The following is a 20,343-nucleotide window of genomic DNA, read 5'->3' as shown; positions in this document are numbered from 1 at the left end:
TTTCCCTCTCTCTCTCTGAAGCCATGTTCTCTTCATCTCTTAAATGGGGATGAAAACATTTAAACTGTGGAACCCATTGTTGTGAGGAAAGTCCTCTGTAGAAATGGAAGGCCTGTAGAAGTGTAAATTATTATCATGCCTAAGGCTAACCTGATGATTGTTATATGTTTGTTGCCACTTTCCCAATTCTTTGTCCTTGAAACTATTGTAAACGTACTGGACCATATCCATATGTTCATAAGATTTAGAATATTACATCATACAGTATTAGAACCAGAAGGGACCTAAGAGTTTATCTGGCTCAACATTCTCACTTTATAAATGAGGAAACTGAGGCCCAGAGAGAAGAAGGGACTTCCAGGTTTTCTTACAGGTAATAAATAGTAGAGCTTCAGTTCACACTCTGTTCCATTTCTGTGCAGAATTTAACACTAAAAAACAAACTGTGTTCTTAGCTTTTAAAGCTTAAGACAGAACCCCTTAGCCATGCTGGCCTTTTCTTAAAAAATAAAGAAGAGGTTTAAAATTCATAAGATTCCTATAACTAATCAGTGCATTATGGTGAGAAATTGTTTGTGGCTGGAAGATAGGTTTGATAAAAATAATTTGAAGTGTTAATTGTTATTATGCTAACACTTTGGATTTTTGTTGTTGTTGTTGTTGTTGTTGTTGTTGTTGTTGTTGTTTTTTAAGAGAGAAGAAGGTAGAGAGAACTTGTGAGATTTAACTAATCCCTAGACAGCCAGAAGCTAATGTACCTTTCTGGTAGGGCAAGAGAGGATCAGTGTTTTCTCTTCTCCTTTTGGTCTCTGGGTGGTTTTATTTTATATATTTGAACTGTCAGTATTCCTTTACTTCACTTGACTCTCTTTCAATTAGTAGCTGCCCACCTTGAGGAAACATAATTAAGAGGTCTATCATTAGCTAGAGGGAAAAGAATTAAATAAATTGTAAAAACAGTTATAATGAATGGGCAATACATGCCCATTAAGAAACCTGCAATATCCATATTCATGCCTGCACATTGCAAAACAGAGACCTGATCTTTAGTACTTAGAATCGCAGTGGTAGAGTTTGGGGAAGCCTTAGAACATAGAACATGTGTAACTGAAAAGGGCCTTCAAACATAGAATACCTGAGCTGAAAGAGCTTATAACACATAGAATGTTAGAACAGAACACAACATGTTAGTGCTAGCAGCAACCTGAACACTGATAATGTTAGAAAATATAATGTTAGAACTAGATGAGAATTTTAAAACAGAGTATCAGGAACAGAATGTCAGAATTGAAAAGGATTTAGAAGTTGTCTAGGCCTCTCCTTTTATAGATGGCCACCCTGAGGCTGAAAGGTCATACAGCTAGCTACCTAAGTGACTAGCAGGGGGCCAGGAATGAACCCAGTTTGGTTGACCAAGGTCCACTTTTCTTTCTAGCACATCACATCTTTTTTTTCCACGCCTCTCATATTCTGAAATTGTATAACAATGGTAAAGGTGGTACACAAACTATGTATAATCTCTGAAGCACAGTCTATGTTTTAGAGCCAGATTTTAGAAGTGGACCATTCTGAGAATGCTGGACTGTACGAAAGTCTAACTCAAAGACCACAATTCATCAATATGGGTCTCATTAGAAAAAAAAAAACATTCAAAACCTTTTCATTATTAATAGGTTGTCTTTTGTTTATTTAACTCTGTGATTTCGTTGGTATAAGGAGCTTTCCTGAGAGAAAACACTAATGCAGGTCAGCAATTGTCCTGCAATTTATTGTGTTACAAGAGAATTGCTTCAGGCCTTCCTTAAGAGTTGAAGTGACTTACCCAGAATCAGTCAGTAAGTCCAAAGGTTGTGTTTGAAACTTGATCATCTTGACTTGAAGTGTGACCATTTGGTAATCCATGAAGTTGTAGGATTTAGAGGATGGTATCCTAGAAGGTTAGAGATGGAAGGGATCCCAGAGTCATCGAGCCCAACCCCCTGTCTTTCCTCTTAGGTACAGACATCTTTTTTTAGCAAAATCGTATTGATTAGAGGAGAGCATCCTATGACTCTTAAGAATATCATCTAATGTTAAGAAAAGATAAGGAATGTGAGATATAGATGGAGAACCAGCTTCAGGAACAGGGTGACCTGGGTGTTCAAGGTCTGCCTTCGACACATACTACTCAAGTGATCCTGAGCAAATCACTTAACCTCTCAGAGCTTCTAGACAATTCTCTGTCACTACAAGTTGCAAAGCAATTGCTGATCTGCATTGATAAAGGGGGTTTACTTATGGGGAACTCCCTACCCTGATGAAATAACTGGTGAGGACCAAACAAATTAAAATTTAAAATAAGATACTCGTAGACTCAGGTCCTCATTCCATCATAATGATAACTAATTTTTATGTAGCACTTTAAGGTTTTCAATGATCTCTACCAACGTTATTTCATTTGATTCTTACAGCAAGCCTGGTGGGGGGCAATTAATTTATTATCCCTATTTCATAGATGAGGAAACTAAGATTTTCAAAAATTAAGTAACCTATCTTCATACAGATCATAAACAAGTAACTAAGCTGGAATATGACACCAGATCATCTGACTCTATGTTGCATGCTCCACAACAATGCTATCCTGCCCTACCTGAGGTTCATTTAGTAACTGTGACATTGGGCAAATCACTCTATATCTCTAGAGATAATTAAATTAATTTAAGCTTAGTTTAAAACTATACTAAGTAACTCATCAATACGATGAGCCAACATAACTCCAAAGGACTCTTGATGTAAAATACTATCTACCTCCAGGTAGAGAACGGATGAACTCTAGTACAGACTGAAGCATATTTTCTTCTGTTCTTTATTTTTCTGGTTTTGTTTTTTTAGAACATCATTAATGTGGAAATATATTTTGTATGACTGCATATTTATAATGAGTATCAAACTTCTTGCTTTCCTAGTAGGGATGGAGAGAAGGAAAAACTGTGGAACTGAAAATAAAAATAAAATTAAAATAACTACACTAAGACTTTTAGGACAGCCTGTATTACTTTCCCTGTCTACCTCACAGGCATCAAACAGCTCTGCAACTTCTTACTAATACATACACACACATATATGCACACACATACATTAAAGCATACATACATACATACATACATATAGACATACAGACATACATATATATCCCATTCATCAAGTTCTATTCCTGCATGAAGCTTTCCCCCATAAATACTGCTCTATTTTCTAACGATCTGCATTGTATAATTTAGCACCACATTATAACAATATTACAATGACATGTATCATATCAATATGTCATACAACTATGTTCTTTGATAGTTTGGCCTGTGATCTCTCCAGTTTGTATACTCTCTTTCTAAATATAGATTTTAATAGTATGCATACATGCATACATATATGTACATGTGTATATATATGATTCCTTTAATATTTTATAGCTATCAGAATAGCACTAGGAATGGCCATCTGTTATATCTCACATGATCTTACCTACTTTTCCAATCCTTGATGATGTCTTCTTTGAACTTTCTCACATACAAGAATCATTGTTATGTGCTAAAGCCTTCCTGATTCCACAGCAAATGAATGAAAAAACATTTATTATGTACTAAGTGCTAGGCACATACAAGTAAGAAAAAAAAATAGAGAGATAGTCCCTGCTCTCAAGAAGTACACCTAATTGAGGAGAGAACACATAAAAGAAAGTTCAGCTGCACAGCAGATGAATGAGTCCAAAAGTCCCAAAGGTACAGCAGTGAGACTGATTGTTGTTGTTCAGTGGTTTCAGTCGTGTCTGACTCTTCATATCCCACCTAGCTGCCCAAAAACTACGAAACACATGGCAAGAACCCAAAGTCTTTAGGTTACATAAGGTGATGGTGACAGAGGACTTGAGGGCATAGAAGCAGATCAGATCATAAGGCATGGAGAATCTTTGGAAGGAAGGTTAGGACAGATGGTAAGGTCTGGTTGTCTTTCATCTTATCAGAAGGAATAGAACTATTAGCCCCCATTTCAGCCAAAGCCTTGGGAGAAGCTAAGTAGCCAGGGAAAAGGGAAAAGGCAAGAGTGAGATAGGGTACCCTCCAAGCTGTCTCAGTTCTTCCCATGGTCTGACTCTTTCAGATGAGTTTTGAGACAGCCAACAGCTGATGGAAAAGGAGAGACAGGTTAAGGTAAGGGGCTAGGGTAACCCCAGTAGTGGTGATTCCTCTCACTACTACCCCAGTGTTCCTGATGGTTCACAGTGAATCTTTCTAGTTATCTTTTAGTCATCTACAATTCTGATTCCTCCGAGATTGTGTTATTCCTTGATTTATAGTCATATAACATGCCTAGGTGGGATCATATATGTACCACATGTATAACATTGATGGATATTCTATATATGAATTTACATATGTATGTTACTGCCTTGTTGTTTAATGTGTCTTATCTCCCCAATTAGTTGGTACCCATTAAATATCTGGTTAGTTGATTAGATTAAAAAAGTGCCTCAAAATCATGACATAGGAGAATCACTTGAAAGAACTAGAGATATTTAGCCTGGAGAAGAGAGAGCTAGCTGCCTTTTAACTGTTTGAAGTGCTGTCACATAGGAGAAGGATTAGATTTGTCTTCCTTGCACTCAGGAAGGAGAACTAGGAACAATGGTTGGAAGTGACAGATACTGATTCTGGCTCAATGAAAAGGAAAAACTTCTGTGTATTTGGAATGGCCTCCTTTGGAAATACTGTATTTCTCCTTTCCAAAGATCATCTAGTAGAGGCTAAAGGACTTCTTATCAGAGGTATAGAGGGAGGCTCCTTGTTCAGGAACAGGTTGGACTAGAAGGCCTCTGAGGTCCCTTTCAGTTTGGAAATTCTGTGATTCTGTGAAATAATTGCCAAGTCCTCGGTAAACTTAAGTTAGTATTCTTTCTTGGTATTATTGTATGAATATACACAGAATTATTCAAGTTCATATTTGCAGCATGTTAGAGATTGTCAAGTAGGTTCTAGGTTTCTGCGTGTTTGCCAGAAATTTGTAATAGATTCAAAAACGTATCTGTGGTTTAGTGGGGAAATGATGACAGCATAGAAAGTAATTGTCTAAATTTACATTTGTACAATACATAAAACTATTGTGGTGTGTAGAGTAAATAATGCGTCTTAAATATGTTCTAAATACAGAGCTGTTACATCCCTAACAAGACTTGGCGAAGAAATTGCTTTTCTATGATAAGTCATAATGACTCCTTGGAAAAATTATTGCACTTAAATAATGCATGTTTAATATGCCTAAAGTGTGTAATCAACTTTTTATCTGGTGACTTCTTAGTGTTTTATACCTTCATATTATTTCTAATGATTTCATTTCTTCCTTGTTTTTAAACAAACTTGGTTTTGTAAGAAGACAAAAACATATGGTATTAGAACTTCCATGTTTCAAATTTTATAATGTTCTAAGAATATCTTAGAGCCTAGATTACTAGGGCACAGAATGTTAAAACTGAGTGTTAGAACATAGAATAGTCACCTAGACTATTGCAATAGGCTGCTGATTGGTTTCCCTGCCTCTTCTTTTCCCTTTTCAATTCATCCTCCCCTGACAAAGTTATTTTCCTAAAGCATATGTCCAACCATGTTCTTCTCTTCAGGAAACTTCAATGGCTCCCTATTTCCTCTAGGGTCAAAATCAAACTCCTCTTTGTGGCATTAAAGCCCTCACAACCTGGTTTCAGCCTACTTTCCAGTTTGTTAGACCTTATCGTCCTTCATATTTCTACACAACAGCCAAGCTGGCCCCCTTGCCGTTCCCTCTCTGATCATTGCACTTCTGACCAGTCTGTCTTCTAGACATAGAGTATAGTTCTGACTCACTTCCACTTCTTAAACTACTTAGTTTCTTTCAGAGTTATGCCAAATGTCACCTCCTACATGAGACCTTTCCTGATCCCTCCACAGCTGCTAGCGCCTTTCTCTGCCATTTGTTTGTCTTGTAGATAGCTTCTATTTTCTTACGAAGCATCTGTACATTTTGTACGCCTCACTTACATCTAAGTTATTTGGAGGCAAGAAATAATTGCATTTTTACCTTTGTATCCCCAGTGCCTAACATAGTAGTTGGCATATCCTAGGCATTTCTTAAATGTTTTTTGTTTGAGGTTTTCTGGCTCATCACTGTCAATTACTAGATGAGAAAACTAAGGCCAAGAGAGATTACGTGACTTGCCCATGATCAAATGGCATAGTTATACAGGATCCAAACATCCTAAGCACCTTTTGCTATACTGCAGTGCTATCTCCTTTTAGAAGAAAAACCTTAATTAATAAATCACGTAGAAGACTGTTACTTCTACATATTTAGTTAGTCTTTTCTTTTTGAAATCCATTTTTATAGACTAAATCATTTGATAGCAGCTAATTTTTTCCTTTGACATTCTAATTAAAACTCACTGTTGGCTCATTCTTCAATTAAATATGAAAGATAGAGAAATTGATGCAGTAGGGTTAATTCTTACAGATTTGGGAAATTCTTGCTCTGACTGGCAGGCTGTGTTTCTAGACAGTAATAATTTGCCCCTGTTCTGGAATTCCACACTCTTCTTGCTTCCTTTCATTACATTAGCCAAGGTTCCTTGAGATGAGACATTTGCAGTCTTAAGACTTCCTGCCGGGGATTCAGACTTTGTATTTCTGACATTGAAGCTGTCGTGTTCCTGAAGCTACTTAATTAGAAGCATATTCGTTACACAGTATGTTGGGGAGAGCTTGGACAGCAGAGCCCAATCATACAAGGAAGTTTGAGCATTTGTACAACTGGCATCTTAAACTAATGGTTTATGCTTTAAGAGGAAAAAATAAAATACATCATCAGACAGTGGCTTGCCCCTGGAAGGCCTCCATTAGAGAAGAAGTTGAATGTGTACAGAAAAAAAAAGTTAGATACCTTATTTTCTTCATTAAAAGTTTTAAAAACATAAATAAAAAAATTCAGTTTCATTATAGTATACGACTCTTTTCTATTGCTCTGAGGGAAAAAACCTAAAGCATTCTGGGAGAATGATTCCCAATCAGAGGAGTTTTCATAAGGGCCCTGTTTCCATTGTCTTGAAATACTGTTGTAGAAATTTGTAGACTTTGCCTGAAAAGGGTATTTTATACTCTGAATGGGACTTTTTTGGTTGTGACATTTAATTTATTATTTAAGGGGTTCAGGTTGTATTTTTTCTGGTAAAGGTTTGTTTGTTATCTTTGTGCAGCTGCAAATTGATGCTGTAACAAGTCCCATTTTTTGCAGTTCTTTACAGTTTACAGAATTCTTTCCTCCCAGTTTTATAGAAGAAGAGATTAAGGCTCAGAATAATAATAATGACTCCCATTCTGTAATATTTTATAAACCATGAACCGATTCTCTTGCCACACCCCCTGTGGAGGAGGTGGAACAAAGAATATTCTTTTTCCATTTTATAAATGAGGAAACTGAGGCTGAGATTAACAATAATAGTTCCCATTTTAATAAAGCTTTACAGCTTAAGTACCTTCCTCACAACATTCCTGTGAGGTGGGTAGTATGAGCATTATTATTTTCAGTTTACAGTTAGGTAGACTGAAAATAATTGAAGTGACTTGTGGGAAACCAGGCTCCATTTCAGTGCCCATTTGGTTACATTACAGTTGCCTCTTCATGGAAGGTTAACATCTAGTTAAGTATTCAGTGTCCCTATGATGGTAATGTAGAATAAACACCCAGTTTGTTGTGATTGAAAGCCATCATGTCCCATCCTCACAGGTGTTTGTGGTTATTGCTTTCAAGCAGTGGTTGCCCCTTTTTGAAATCTTATTGAGAAAAGCATAAATTTGACATAGATCAAATTCTAGAGAGAGATTGTCTCTGGAAATGGGTTAAGAAAAACTTTGGCAGTAAATCCCCATGCTTTCCTCTCTTCTGCCAGCTTGAGATTCAAATCCCAGTTCTTTTATTCTCTGTATGATCTTGGGCTAGTAACTTCTCTAAGAAAGGAATTTAAATTCTCTGGAGCTCAATTTCTCCATCTAAAAACAATAAGGTTGGACTTGATGTTCAGGCTTTCTAACTTTCAATACTCTAACTTTGTTTTATGTTCTAAGATCCCTTCCAGACTCTCCTGTTCTTTGTACCAGTATTCTATATGATAATGTACCTTCCAGCCATAACAGTTAATGTTTTAACGTTTCTTTTGTGCTCTGTCTGTGTTCTAACATTCTATTCATTTCAACGATTGATCAAACATTTATTAAGTGCTTCTTGTGTCCAGCAATTCCTTCCAGCAATGACATTCTATGATTCTATGAACCCAGAAGATAAACCATGGTGGGAGCTCTTACCTGGGCTGTTGAATGAGTATGTTCACCTGGATGCAACTCTCCAGACAATGCTTAGCTTCAAATGGACAGTGAGCGTTCAGTATTCACCAATTCAACACACATTTACTGAACACCTAACGTACCAGACAGTATGGCACATATTTGCACTATGAGTACAAGATGAAAACAACTCAGTCTGTGCCTTTAGGGAGCATGCAGTCAGTCAGTTAAGCATCTGTTATGTGCCAGGCACTGTGCAAAGAGCTAGGGATACAAAAGAGGCAAAAGCCAGTCCCTGCCCTCAAGGAGCTTACAATATAATGGGGGAGACAGCATGGAAACAAATAGAGACAAGGCAATCTATCTTTTCCTTTCTTATCCTACAGATAAATAGGAAAGGCATACAATCAATAAGGGTTGAGAAAGGCTTCCAATAAAAGATGGGATTTTAGTTGGGACTTAAAGGAAGCCAGGGAAGTCAGTAGTCAGAGTGGAGGAAGAAGAATGTTCTAGACATTGGGGACAGCCAGAGAAAATGCCAGGAGCTGAGAGATGGAATGTCCTGTTAATGGAACAGCTAAGAGGCTGATGTCATTGAAATGGGGGTGGAGGGTTAGGAATGGTATAAGACTGGAAAGTTAGGACTTTGGCTAGGTTATGAAGGGCTTTGAATGCCAAATAGAACATTTTTTATTTGATCCTAGGGGCAATAAGCCAGTGGAGTTTTTTGAGTTGGAGGTTGGAGTGACATGAGTGGACTTACACTTTGGGAAAATCATTTTAGTGACTGAATGGAGGATGGATAGGATCGGGGAAATCCTTGAGGCGGGCTGACCCACTAGCAATCTATTGCAGCAGTTCAGGTGTAAGGTGATGAACGCCTACATTAGAGTGGTGACATATTAGAGGAGAGAAGGGGAGCATAATTGAGAGATACTACAAAGATGAAATCAACAGACCTTGGAAACAGATTGGATATGAGAGGTGATTGATAGTGGAAGAGTCAAGGATAACTCATAAGTTGCAAACCCAAGGGACTGTGAGGATGATGGTGTCTTCTATGGTAATAGGGAAGGTGGAGGCCAGAGAGATTTAAGGAGAAAGATAATAAATTCATTGTTGGATAGGTTGAGTTTAAGATATCTACTGGACATCCAGTTTGAGGTGTCTGAAAGGCAGTTGTAGATGTGAGACTGGAGATCAGAAGAAAATTGGGGGCAGTATAGGTAGATTTGAGAATCATCAGCATAGAGATGGTAATTAAATCCATGGGAACTAATGAGGTCATTAAATGAAGTAGTAGGAAAAAAGAAGAGGACCCAAGATAGAACCTTGTGGGACAAGGTTCCAATCCTCTACAATTAGAGAATGTGATCTGGATGAGAATGCAGCAAAGAAGCAGTCAGATGAGTAGGAACAGAACCAGCAGAGAGTGGTGTCCCCAAAACCTAGAGAGAAGAGGATATCAAGTTGGAGAGAGTGATCAACAGTGTCAGAGACTGCTGAGAGGTCCAGGAGAATGAGGATTGAGGAAAGGCCATTGGATTTGGCAACTGAGAGATCATTAGTCACTTTGGAGAAAGCCGTTTCAGTGGAATCGTAAGGTCAGAATCATAAAGGGTTGAGAAGAGAGTAAGAGAAGAGAAAGTGGAGGCACCTATTGTAGATGGCGTTTTTGAAGAGTTTAGCTACAAAGGGAAGAAGAGATATAGGACAATACCGTGGATGGCAGGTTCAAGCGAGAGTCTTGTCTGGGCTTGTTTCCTTATCTATAAAACAAGAGGCTTGGATCAAATCCCCTCAAACTTTCCTTCCAGTTTACTCAACTGTAAATGTGCTAAATGTAGTGATCCCAGGACACACACATATAGCGATGCCACACATTAGATTACAGTGCACAGGAGCCATCACAGAGAGATACTAGAGAGTGGAGGGTGCTCTGGGCAGGGTGGGGGTGGGGGGGACGACGACGACACTTTTTAGCCGAGGTCATCAGGCAGAGTTTCATGGACAAGGTGATACTTGTGCAGGACCTCAGAGAGTACAATCATGGAAGAAATAACCCTTTTCCCATTCTAGCTTGTTGTTAATTCCTGCATTTCAAGCCTTGTTATTCAACTGCCATTTCTATTACAGGCGTGTGCTATCATTCCCAGGCAGCAAACATTTTGAAAATCCCTGTGAAGCTTCTCAGCTCGGGAACATAATGTCATATTAGGATTTTTGTTGTGAAAGAAAATGTAACTGTGCATACGTTTATTAAAACAGTTTTTCTGCAAATATTTAACCGTCTGTAATTTTCAGGCGGATGCAACAGACATTAAAACAGCTGTTTGTCTTTGTTTCTCTTCACAGTGCTCCCATGCCCTACCTCATAGGAATACATTTAAGTCTAATGGAGGTAAGTTGGCTTGCTTTCTCCAGAAATTTTTTGCTCTGTGGTTTGGTTTCCTCCTGTTTCTGCATGGCATTAGAATAGACTGGGTATCTGTATTCACAACTTAACATATGGGAACTCGTACAAGCAACACCTCAAGCTCTGTCCCCCTCCCTTGCTGACAAAGCTGAGCATTCAGCTAAGATCCCTTCTCACTAGGTTATTGTTTTCAAGATCTTTCATTCAGATGGGAGCTGATGTTTTCTTGGGTGAGGCTCCAGGGGCAGGAGAGTAGAAAAGGTCTTAAGGGAAAGGAGGATTTTTTGAAAGGAATATTACAAGCCTGGGGCAAATAGTGGTCCACTTGCCTATACTAAAGAACCAGCTTGTATGTATTCCTGTTGTAGCCAAGTGCTTGACTTTGCAACTAAAAGCATATAGCCATTGACTTTGAGAGTTGGAAAGAACTTTAGAACTTAGGATGGTGAGAATGGGAGCTGTAAAGAACACTGACAGCAGCAGGGTAACTAAAAGCATTTCAAACTTGGGTTGAGAGGACTGGAGTTCTTGCCCAGTGTCAAATAAATGACCGAGTCAGGACTCAAACCCAATACCTGTCAATCTAGTGTGCTTTCTACCTCTTCATGTGGCCTCTCAGCTTCCACACTTGTATCATTGGGGCAGAGGCAGTGCATGCCTGTGGAGTTCTTTTTGCTGTATATAATCTCTGAGAGCAAAGTCCTGAGCTTGCCTTTTTTCACAGAGGAGATGAGCTCTCAAGGGAGGGGAGAATAGGAACTGCTTCTCCCAGTGGTAAAGCTTTTCTTGTCTTGAAGGAAATGTGGCCTCTTCTTTTCTGTTCAATTCACTGTAGGTCGACTGGGACCACCTGCTTCTTCACTATTTGTTGCACACAGTGCTATTGTGCTTACGAAACGAAAAGAGTTGGTTATCGGAAAACCTGTTGTTTGACATTGAGAATCTCAATCCAAATAGACCATTAAAAATCTGCTCCAATTTCCAAATTGACAGGCTGGCCATGTGGCTCCTGCATTCTGTTAACTCTGCCTTTCTGTCATCACCCAGCCCTGGGCACATAAAGTGTAGGGTTTTATGGATTGTCACAGATTATGTGTTCAGATTGTATTGTATTGAACTTTTTTTCTCTTTTCTGTCTTTTGTTTATAAGAGCTGAGGTGGAATCAAAGCTACAGTAGAAGAACACCGCTGAGAATTAGAATGAAAAAGAACATTAAAAATAAAAGAATTAAAGAGGCACCACCTATCATAAGATTTAGAGCCTGATGAGACCTTAGAGTTCATCTAATCCAACCCCTTTATTTTCTTTTCTTTTTTTTCCTTTTTTTTTTCCTTTTTAGGCAATTGGGGTTAAGTGACTTGCCCAGGGTCACACAGCTAGTAAGTGTCAAGTGTTTGGTCTGAGGCCGGATTTGAACTCAAGTCCTCTTGACTTCAGGGCCGGTTCTCTATCCACTGCACCATCTAGCTGTCCCCCAACCTCTTCATTTTCCAAACTCGAGCCCACCGATTGAAGTGACTTACCTATGGTTACACAGGCATTAAATAGCAGAAGTGCCAGTCAAACTGAGGTCCCTTGATTCTGAATCTAGTGTTCTTTCCACTACACATTGCTGAACCATGGAATCTTAGAGCTGAAAGTGTAACCCCCACCTGAGCAAGAATCCCCTCTTTAATTTCCCAGCATCTGGGCTTTGCTTAGAAGATATCCACTAATGGACAACTCATTGTAGCCAAAGGAGCCCATTCTGTTTGTGGGCTAATATAATTGTTCAATTATTAAGCTGAAATGTGCTTCCTTAAAACTTGCTATCATTGGGACCAAGAACAATTTTAATCTCTCTCCTGCTGGACAGCTCTTATGATAACCGAAGGCAAAAAACCTATCTCCTCCAAGTCTTTTAGACAGGCAGCATGGTGTAGTGGGAAAAGCTGAATCTGAACATCTATATTCCAACCCAAGCTTTGCCATTCATAAAATGTGTGTATTTGGATAAGTCATATGTCCTGTCTGTCTGGCTTAAGTTGACTCATTTGTAAAATGAGAGAGTTGGATTAGATGATCCTTGTGATCCCATTTACTTATGACATTCTGTGATTCTGTTTACAACCTTCAGCAATCTGGTTCCAGCCATCTCTTTAATTGTATCACCTACTATTCCCTTTAACACACTTGATGTTCCAGCTAAAAATCAACTCCTTGACGTCTTTTTTTTTCCTACCCACAAACTACCTGATATAATGCTTTTGTATATCTGGACTCTAACCCCACACTCCTCAATGCCCTTTTCCACATGTCACCTCCTGTGCATCCTCCAAAGCCCAGCTCAGATGCTGTGTTCTTTGGAGAACGTTCCCTAAAATCTCCAGTTGGAGTTGAACTCTCTGTCCCTGGAACCTTACACATTGTAGTTGTTATACATTTGTATCATGTTCTCTGTTGTATTAGCTAAGCTTCTTGAGGGCAAGGGACTATGCTTTTTTTTAATTTTTAATTTTGGTGCATCTGGCATCATCATTCATTGCACGTAATAGGTGTTTGGTAAATTGTTATTGAATGAATGAATGAAGGTCTTTGTTGCTATTCCTCAGAAAGCATAGGGAGAGAAGATACATTCCCTCTTACACTGTCATTCTCACTAGCAATTCAGCAAAGGATTTAAAAAGACTTATTTTTGACTGTCTTGTTAATTCTTCTCAAAAGCTATAGGCACCTTATTATGCCTTTGCATATGTGCCAGAATTTTTTAAACTTCAAATGAATGTGGCAGATGTTCGTAAAAGTTTAGAAAAAGCTAAACCATGAGGAGACTTTTTAACCATTTTTATGACTCTCAAAATTGTTGTTCAGGGTAAAATCTGAATTGTGATTTCTTATAACTTGAAAATGGATCATGGAGGAGGGGCTTTATTTATCACTAACCTGATAGATATTTTTAATATGAAATAATGTTACCCTAGGTAACAGCTAGGTGGTGTAGTGGATAGAGCAATGTACTTGGAATCAAGAAAATTTGAGTTCACATTCTGCGTCAGACACTTAATAGTTGTATGACCCTAAACAAATCACTTCACCTCTCTGTTTCAGTTTCCCCATCTATAAAATGAGGATAATAATAGCAACTACTCTCAGGGTTGTTATGAGGACCAAATGAGAAAAAATATGTAAAGTGCTTTCCAGACCTTAAATACTATAAAAATGTTAGGTATTTATTACTGTTATTACTACCTTAAAGAGTTAGTACTCCTTGTATGCCTCATTTTCAGCTCTGGGCTAAGTTACTAGAAGCAATTAGCCAGTCCTCTCTCTTTCCCATTGTCATAGAATGTCAGGCCTATAGAACATAGAATGTTAGAGCTAGACAGAATCTCAGAACAAAAGATACTGGAATATAGAATGTTCAAACTGGAAAGCACCTTGGAGATCATCTAGTACAAACCCTGTTCTACAATGTACCCTTCTAACAAATATCTTTCTCCCTTTCCCCTCCTCCCTTACTTGTGTTTATATAAGCATTCTCTCTCCCTCCCACTTCCCCCTAAGCCCTTCCCTCTTCCTTTACCCTCTCTTTCCCCCTCTTCCTTTACCCTCTCTTTCCCCCTCTTCCTCCCTCCTTTCCCTTTCTCATGCATATTCATACTTTCTTTAATTTTAAAATGTATTTTTGTCACATAATGTATAAGAACAGAGACTAATGCTGGATAATAGTAACTGTGTATAATGGGATTTCCTGGCACTTTTCTCTCTTGAATAAAAAGATATGTCATTATTGATTTCTATGAACAAAAATCCCAGACATGGCCATTGATGATTAAGGATCAGATCTCAAGACTATTGACTTTGTAGTCATCAGAAAGGTCTGTATTGTTGTCCTACCAGCCTGTAAACTCCTTGATGAAAAGTACTGTCTCTTACTCAAACTTTGTATTTCCCCCAGGGTCTAGTAAAGTGTTCCACATGTGTTAGGTACTCAAAATATGTTTGTTGAATTCAAATTTGAATTCCTTGAAAAAAAACATGGTCTTGACAATTATATTGTCTTTATATTGGCTCTGTCTCCAATAGATGACATTTCAACAAATGCACAAAAATCCTACAATGTCAAAAAATATGAAAATAATGTTACAAGAGCTAAATGGGTGCCTAAAAAGATTAAGCTTCTTATTAAGGAAATAATATGCTAGCATTCTTTATAAAAATCGGTGGTGTTCTGAAGTTATTTCTTAATGTTAACCTTTCTAGATAATCAATGGAAAGGGGAGTTGGGGAAGGGGAGGGGCACAGGAATCCCCTGAATTTTGAGTTGAGTCCTAGGGCCAGTCTTGTTTCTTCCACAAACACATTGCATGACTTTGAATCATTTCTGGGCCTCAATTTCTTCATCAGTAAAATGAGTGTGGCACAGAAGCCAAAAAAACCTAATTCAATCTGAGAGTGAATTAACAGAAGCAGTGAGCGGAGCAAGTAAGGGGATTGTCCTGCTGTGCTCTTCCCTGGGCACATCCTGTCTGGAGTGCTCTGTTCACTGATGAGTGCCTCATTTTAGAAAGAAGAAGCAGACCATGTTCAGAGGAAGGTGGCTGGGTGCCATCCTGAGATCATTTGAATGAACTAGCAATGTTTAGCCTTGGAGAAGAGAAGACTTAGAGGCTGGTTACATGTATTTGAAGAGCTATCATCTCAAAGATGGGTTTGCTTTGTTTTACTTATCCCCAGAAAGCAGAGCTAGGAACTGTGGGAGAATGTTGCAGGGGTAGATTAGATTTGATGTAAGGAAAAAACTTCCTAACCACAAGAGCAGTCGAAAAAGGAAGGAACTGCTTCAGGAGGTCATCAGATGAAGGTCTTCCAGTTGAGGCTGAATGACCAAAGAATTCCTATTCAAGTATGTATTGGACTAGGTAACCTTTGAAGTCTGTTCCAATTCTGATTGATTGAATTCTCTGACCTTTAAGGTCACTCTAACATTCTGTGCTTTGTGTTCTTATGTTCTATATTTTAGGTGTCTTCTAACTTTGATATTCTGTTTTAAAGTTGTTGTTTTTTTTTTTTGAGGTCCCTTCCAATTCCAAAATTCTGTGTTTCATGACAATATATTCCCTTGGGTTGCTTTTATTTCTAAGATATGTGCTAATACATGTAATTCCCTCAATCTGGCATTCCAAAATCGGAGTTCAAATGGCCTTTTTGATACTGAGGAGGTGGGAGTTTTTATTAAAGGTTTTATTCTTAAGTGTTGAAGTACTTTTCTATATTCTTTCTTTCTCCCTACCCTTTCTTTCTTACTCTTCTTACTTCTATTATGATTTTTCTATACTCCAACTAGAAAATTTTTTGCATTAACCTATTCTTAGCAGTAGTGGGTGTAGGAGGTACACGCAGGGACAAAACCCCAGGGCCCCTCAGTGCTCCCAAGAAGTATATGATTAATTCCACAGGGTTCTCAGAATAAATTGGTCTCTTTCACACCACTAATTATAAGATTGTATTTAAAGCTGAGAAGTCATGTAAACCTAGGTTTGGAGAATAGACCCCTAATTGTATTTAATGGGTATGAAATAAAATCCATAGAGTGTGATTGCAGTAGGTCTGTAACCTTATCAATGTGGGTGCTCTTTCCAATGGTACAGGTCCTAATCTGTCCATAATTCCTCTTGTTGTATAACACCTGTCTGTGTCTTCTCTTCATTCCCCCCATCGGTTCCACATGGGGGCCTTCTCCATCTATTCATGTTGTGGGGTAACCAGTGGAGCATATGGGATCCTCCTCTGTTATTCTTTGCCCTCCCTACATAACTGACTCACCTTCTTGGATGACTGCACATTTCTTTGATGATATTTTATACCATTTCTGTGCAGTTCTTTGATAATATGCTACAGCCTCTTAGCACCTACAATGTTTTCTCTTCATTTTCAATTGAGTGATTTGTAACTTGAATTCTTCAGAGACTGGTATACTGTGACTCACAGCATATACCCTCACATGAATATTGATGTTAAGAAGATGGATCTTTGTTTCAGGGAGAAACTTGGGATCATTAAAAGCACTAGAATAATAGAATCTCAAAGTTTAAAAAGACCTTAGCTAGTACAACTCCTGCTTAAGCAAGTATCTCTTCTATTATTTTTCTGCCAAGTAGCCACATAGAATCAGATTCAAGACCTTTAGTGATAGCAAACCCACTCCCTTCTCATGTAGCCTATATTGCATTTGTACTGTGAGGACATTTTTCCTAGTATAAAGCTGGAATCTTGCCATCTATAATTTATAGCCGTTGCTCCTAGTTATATACTCTGATGCCAAACAATATATCTAATCCCTCCTTCCTATAACAGTCCTTCAGATATTTGGAGACAAGCAATTGTGGATCTTCTCTTCTCTAGGTTTGTTATTGTTCAGTTGTTTCAGTCCCATCCTACTCTTCATGACCCCATTTGAGGTTTTCTTGTAAAGATACTGGAATGGTTAGCCAGCTCATTTTATAGATGAGGAAACTGAGGCAAACAGGGTTAAGTGACTTACCCAGGGTCACACAGTTAGTAAGTGTGTCTGAGGCCAGATTTAAACTCAGGAAGATGATTCATCCTGATTCCAGGCCCTGCACTCTGTCCACTGTGCCACCTTACTGCCCTGGATTAAATATCCCTAATTCCTTCAGTGATCCTCATGTAGAGTGCAGTTCTGTCTTTTCACAATCCTGGTTGCCGTTCTCTGCACTTGCTCTGGATTTGTCATCAGAGGACCTAGGTTTCAATGATCGTTCTCCCACTTACTACTTGTGTGACCTTAAACAAGTCATCTCTTTGGGCCTTGTCTTCATCACAAAAATGAGGACTTGACTAAATGAGCTTTGAATTCCCTTTCAGTTATAAATCTAAGATGGCTATGATCTTACGTACCTTTGATCTGATATATTTTGTCTCTGCCTGTGACAGAGTGTTTGGTTTGTCTCATTCAGCACAAATTTGTTAATCACCTACTATGTGCAGAGAGTTCTATGCCAAATGTCAGTGAAGTACAGTTTAAGATATATATGCTGCCCTATTAAAGCTTACAGTGTAGCAGGAGGTTAAATCATATACTCAGATAACTATAATATACAATATGCCATAATAAATGTATTAGAGAACTGCAAAACAAAGTTCTGTGTGAGGTCTGAGGCGTAAGGTCATTACCAAGTGGAGACATCAATGATGGCTTCCTGGAAGAATTGGCAAGCCCTGGCAGAAAAATCACAATGATCCGTTATTAACAAAGAAAACAACATTTTTCAGTCACTCAAAAAAGGTAGCTTTTCTGTCAAATGAACCAGCACTGGTACAACTAGATGCCCTTTTCTCTTTTTTAATGTCAGGAATCTTTAGTTCTTTGTGTTGGGTTATATTTTTTTTTATTTATTTTTTAAATAGTTTGAGAGCAAGTGAACAAAAGCCTTCCATTTAAATTTTTTCTCCTGTTTTTCTTCTTAGCAGGACTTCACAGCTAGATATTGGTAAATTGCAGCTCCTGATAGCAAATGCTTGGATTAATTCAAAACACAAAATAATTGCATTCGGGTAGAAATTACACTTTGCATATAGGTTCTTAGAATAGCTGGGAAATTAAGGGCAGTGTGGACATACTTACCAGCTCTTAGTTAACGACCCAATAATGCTCTATCGATGTTGGGTCGTTTACACAGAAGGCATCACGAAGTGATAGAAAGAACCCTGAAACTAGACCCTGAAGATACTGGGTATATACCATTAGAAAAGACCCCCGTCACCTATGAAATGAGGATAATACTGTACTACCCATATGTCAAATACTGTGCTAGGTACTGGGGATATATGACAAAATATAATTGTTATAAGGGAAGGTTGTTTTTTTTTTTTTTAATTTAAAATTTTTTTTCATGTAACAAAAATCTACCTTCTTTCCATCCCACTTTTTGCCCTCACCTTAACCCTCCCCCACCATTGAAAAAGAAAGAAAAAATCCTTTTGGTATATATTTATAGTCAAGCATAACAAATTTCTGTGTTGGGCATGTTAGAAAAAAAAAAGTGTCTTGCTCTGCACTCTGAGCCTATCACCTTTCTGTCAGGAGGTGTGCAGCATGCTTCATCATGAATCCTCTGGAATCATAATTAATCATTGCATTGATCACAGTTCTTAAAGTCTTTCAAAGTTGTTGTCTTTACAATATTGCTTTTATTATAAAAATTGCTTTGCTGGTTCTGCTCACTTCATTCTGCATCAGTTCATACAAATCTTAAGCAAAATCCTTTGTAATTGCGTTCATTTAAATGGTCCAGCATAATAGATCTTTAACATAATAAATTAATTAAATTATATAAATTTGAACTATTATTTACATGAAAACCTCAGTACTGTAAACATAGGCTTTTTGGTTTGGTTTGGAGTCATAGGCCCTGAGTCACATCTTGATACAGTTTTGGGGCCACATCATTTCCTCTCTGAGCTAGTTTCCTCATTTATAAAATGGGGTTAAGAAAACTACATCATAGGGTAGTTGTGACCACTCCTGGATAGCTCTTCCCCTCAGTTTTCACAATTTTGCTCTCTCCTGCTTCTTTTCCTTCCATCTTGTGCTTCCCCTCTCATTTTTCTTTGCTGGACCATCAGCCATCTCTCATCCTCATAACTCTGGGTGTCCCTCTAAGTTCTGCCCTGTGCCCCCTTCTCTCTATACTTCCTCTTGATGATTTTATTAGCTCCTATTATCTCAATTATCATATCTATGCAGATGACTTCCAAATCTATGTATCTAATGCCATTTACTCTTGTGAGCTCTTTTCCTGTACCAACTCTCTGTTAGACATCTCCACCTGAATTCCTGAAGGCAGCTGAAATTCAACTTGCACAAAACAAACACATTATTTTCCTCCCCAGCCCCCACTTTTCCTCTACTCCAACTTCTCTTATTCTATTACATGTGCTACCATCCCCTCAGTCGCCCAAGGTTCACAACCTCAGAATCCTCTTTGACTCTTTACTCTTCCTCCCCCCAATACTCATATTGAGTCATTTGCCAAGTCCTGTAAGTTCTATGCTTATGTCTTCAGCATCTGTTCCCTTCTCTCTGCTCACATGGTCACCATACCAATTCAGGGCTTCACTGCCTTTCACTAGACTTTCGCACTCATTTCCTAATTGTTTTCTCTGCTTCTATTCTCTCCCCTCCAATCCATCCTTCACATAGCTGCCAAAATGATTTACTTTTAAGCATCAATCTGATCATGTCATTTCCTGACTCTCCACCCCTCACTCCTCCCTTTCAGCTGAGAATCTTGCCTAATATTTCACTGAAAAAAAAAAGGAGGCTATTTGCCTAGAGCTCCTTTTTCTTGCCTTCTCATCTCACATCATTCAGATGCCTTCTACCATTTTCTTCTTTATTCTTCTTTCATGAGAAATTGTAGCCCTTTTCCTTACCAAGGGGAACCCCTCTACGTGCATAAGTGATCCCATTCCATCTCATCTTGTTCAGCATATTACCCTATCATCTCCACTCTCACTTATACTCAATGTCTCTCTGTCTACTGTCTGCTTCCCTATGGCCTACAAACATGCCTAAGTCTCCCGCA

The 20,343-nt window shown here is 38.4% G+C and overlaps 1 protein-coding gene across 4 annotated transcripts in view; it reads left to right on the top strand.

The window, feature by feature from the left end:
• Positions 1-20,343, top strand: part of LOC114047022 (DENN domain-containing protein 1A-like) — a 702,955-nt gene that overhangs the window by 413,333 nt on the left and 269,279 nt on the right. For all 4 annotated transcript variants that reach the window (XM_027867675.1, XM_027867672.1, XM_027867674.1 and 1 more), the window contains one exon: positions 10,692-10,737. In XM_027867675.1, coding sequence (XP_027723476.1) covers positions 10,692-10,737 — 46 coding nt within the window. The remainder of the gene's footprint in view (positions 1-10,691; positions 10,738-20,343) is intronic.

The sequence above is a fragment of the Vombatus ursinus genome, unplaced genomic scaffold (assembly GCF_900497805.2).
Source record: "Vombatus ursinus unplaced genomic scaffold, bare-nosed wombat genome assembly UNPS02014786.1, whole genome shotgun sequence".
NCBI classification, from domain to species: Eukaryota; Metazoa; Chordata; class Mammalia; order Diprotodontia; family Vombatidae; genus Vombatus; species Vombatus ursinus.
This window is presented reverse-complemented; position numbering and strand designations above follow the sequence as displayed.